This window comes from Pongo pygmaeus, chromosome 23 (assembly GCF_028885625.2).
Source record: "Pongo pygmaeus isolate AG05252 chromosome 23, NHGRI_mPonPyg2-v2.0_pri, whole genome shotgun sequence".
Classification (NCBI taxonomy): domain Eukaryota; kingdom Metazoa; phylum Chordata; class Mammalia; order Primates; family Hominidae; genus Pongo; species Pongo pygmaeus.
Window position 1 is genome coordinate 31,292,953 of NC_085931.1, and position 2,842 is coordinate 31,295,794.

Here is a 2,842-nt window from a genome sequence, read left to right on the forward strand (position 1 = left end):
TCATAGACCAACATTCTTTAATCACAAAGGCACTTGAGGACCCCTACAAACCCAAAGTCTCCGCCAAGAGTGGCCCTGCAGATGCCCCACCTGCCACCCTCCAACCACCCATCCATCCACACACTCAGAGTTCGTCGTGACCTGCAGAGGGCTCCACACTAGGCTTGATGAAGATGCCTTCCATGGCCTTCCACGTATTGTGCGTGTTGGCACTGGGCATGCCATGGACCTCATGCTGCCCACGGATCGGGCTTCCATACTGCTCACCCGTGACTGACAGGAACACAGAGGTGCCCACGTGCTGGAAGCGCACAGCAGCCTCACGCTCCCAGTGCTGTCCAGAGCAGCGCACTGTCCATAGGTCCAGGTCGTCACCCTCGCCGTCTTCCCCAAAGGCACTCACCTCCTATAGGTGCAGAGGATGAGAAGACAGTGGTCACACAGAAGGCGGCATTCGCACCTAGTACACTGAGCCTAGGGTTCTTCCTTCCCCTTTCCGGAGCCTCAGCTCCCACAGCCGCAAAAGGTGACACCATGACCCGCCCCTGCAACCTCTAGCACTTCCTCCCCAGCATGGGCTCTTCAGACACATGCACACACCATTGCATCTGTCTGTGCAGAGACCACTGGTCCCCACGGAGCTAAGGCCTCCTCCTCCATATTTTCCCAGTCCTAACCCCTCTGACCTACCTTCAGCCTAAAATTCAGCCCCTCAGGCTAACAGTCAAGCTGTCTATCTATCTCAAACATTTTCTTCCACCAGCTCCCCAAGGGCACCCACTGTTCCATTCCAATCCCCTGAATTCCAATGACCTCCATGCATTGGCACAATCTCTTCTGCTGGACTGGGAAGTCTCTCTTTCCCCTTTGTGGCTTGGAGGACTCCTAATCATCCTTTCAGATCTAGCCTGAGTTCCTCCTCCCCTGGGGAGTTTCCTATTCCCCACCCTCAAGGCTGTGTAGATTCCCCTCCTGGGTCCCACTTGCCACCAGAGGAAGAGCTATCCAGGCGTATCTCTCCGGATCTCTCTCTCCCGTCGTTCTCCCTGCCGGGCCGGGAGCACCTGGGGGCAGGATCCTGGCGGAGTTACTCTGTGTCCCCCGAGGGGGCGCTCAGTAACCATCTCTGAAGTGAAATTTCCATTTCACGAAGAAGCTGAGGCTCGGATTGGAACCCAGGGCTCTGTCTCTGGCCCCTCACACAGGCCAGGAGTCTCTCTGGGGGCTCCGGGAGGGGCTCACCTGGTTGTTGGACAGCGGCGACGGGAAGTGGTGCGTGTGCAGGTTCTTGCCCGTAAGCACATGCGTGAGCCGCACCGCCTGCCCGCAGCGCACCGGGGACCCGCGCGGGCACCCGCCCTCCGAGCCGCCGCGGATCCGCCAGTAGCTATTGGCGTCGTCCGACGCCTCTACGCCGGTCACCGATTGCTGGCCGCTGCCTGAGGAGTGACACCCCACACACCCAGGGTCTCCGTCAATCGCGGAACCCCGGACCCTCGCCCTGGGACCATAACATGTCCCGGGGACCCCAAGGGCTCACCCCCAGCCCCCGCCTGACACCCCCTCTGTCTTTGGGCTCGCAGTTCCCCGACGACCGTCCCCGCCCTCAATATCCTCGACACCCTCAAAGCCTTGGCCCCTCGATCCCCCAACGACTCAAGAGCCCCCGCCGCCCGGCTTCCAGACGGCCCACAGACCCCCGTGACCACCCTGTCTCCACACTCCCAACCCCGAGCCCCCGTTCCCCGCGCTCTCCCAGTCGCTGGCCCCACGCACCAGATCCGTATTTGATGTCGTGCGAGTGCAGCCGCACGCGGTGGTGCGTATTGAGCAGCTTCAGCACCGACCCGCAGGTCACGAGCCCCGCACCGGTCTTGGCGGCACCACCGCCCGGCACTAACAGCGCCAGCAGCAGCCCCAACAGCACCGGCCGGGCAGCCCCGCCGCGGCCCGCGCTCCACATCGCCCCGGCCCGGCTCCTGCCCCTCGGGCCCTGGGGCCGCTTCCGTTCCCGCCGCGGCCCAATCCGGTTCTGACAGCGCCCGCTCGCGGCAGCCAATAGTCGGCCCGCGCGGCACTCCGCTTGCACTGCCACTGGGTCAGCGCGGGGAGGGCCCGCCCCCGGCCCGCCCCCGGCTCTCGAGAGCCGTAGCTGGGCGGGGACTGGAGACACGAGGAGGGTTTTGATTGGTCCACGCTTCCGAGGACTTACCAATGAGTGCCCAGGGAAGGGTGGCTGAGTCTCCGAGCGGCGGAGAGTGAGCGTGAGCAGTTGGTGAAGACGCGGATCCCCGCAGCCGCTGAGTCCCTGGACACCGGCTCAGGATCCTTAGGACCCTGCAGGCACGTTTTCACGACGCCCCTTGATCCTGGACTCCTGGGCACTGAGTAATGAGTCTCTCCCCTCAGAACCTGGACCCGCAGCTGCAGGGTCTTGAGGTTGTTGGATCGCTAGATTTTATGGTCACAAAGTAGATCCCAGAGTCACTGAATCGTCTGGTCCTTCAGTCCCTGGACCCCTGGATTAATGAAGCCCTCAGTCATTCGGCCCTAGGCCGTCTCTGATACTGGGTCACCACAGTCCCTAGACCCTGGGGTTTCTGAATTCCCCTGGCCGCTTATACATTTGACTCCTTTCGTGGCTAAATCTCGTGGTCACTGGGTCATCGGGCAGGAGAGGGCAGCAGGGAGCTGTGGCGTTGAGAATAATGGCAGCTTCTCACCAGAAAGTCCCAAAACTGTCTTAGGAAATCAGAGTCCAAGGAGACCAAGGGGCTGTGGGAACCAAGGCTGGGCGACTGTGTCCCAGGTCTCCTGGCCATGAGTAGGTCTCCTTCTTGCC

At 61.8% G+C, this 2,842-nt stretch overlaps 1 protein-coding gene across 1 annotated transcript; it reads right to left on the reverse strand.

The window, feature by feature from the left end:
• SDF2L1 (stromal cell derived factor 2 like 1) lies at window positions 1-2,020 on the reverse strand. The gene is made up of 3 exons (XM_054469068.2): window positions 1,777-2,020; window positions 1,243-1,439; window positions 1-406 (listed from the first exon to the last, which is right to left on the reverse strand). Exons 1-3 carry the CDS (start codon window positions 1,961-1,963, stop codon window positions 125-127), a joined length of 666 nt encoding a protein of 221 aa, XP_054325043.2. The 5' UTR covers window positions 1,964-2,020; the 3' UTR covers window positions 1-124.
• Between the last annotated feature and the right edge of the window lie 822 nt (window positions 2,021-2,842).

Coding starts and splice junctions, on each gene's coding strand:
- SDF2L1 (XM_054469068.2), bottom strand. CDS start 1,963: ATGTGGAGCGCGGGCCGCGGCGGGGCTGCCCGGCCGGTGCTGTTGGGG. Junction 1,440..1,776: donor CGACATCAAATACGGATCTG/GTGCGTGGGGCC, acceptor GTCACTCCTCAG/GCAGCGGCCAGCAATCGGTG. Junction 407..1,242: donor CGCCGCTGTCCAACAACCAG/GTGAGCCCCTCC, acceptor CTGCACCTATAG/GAGGTGAGTGCCTTTGGGGA.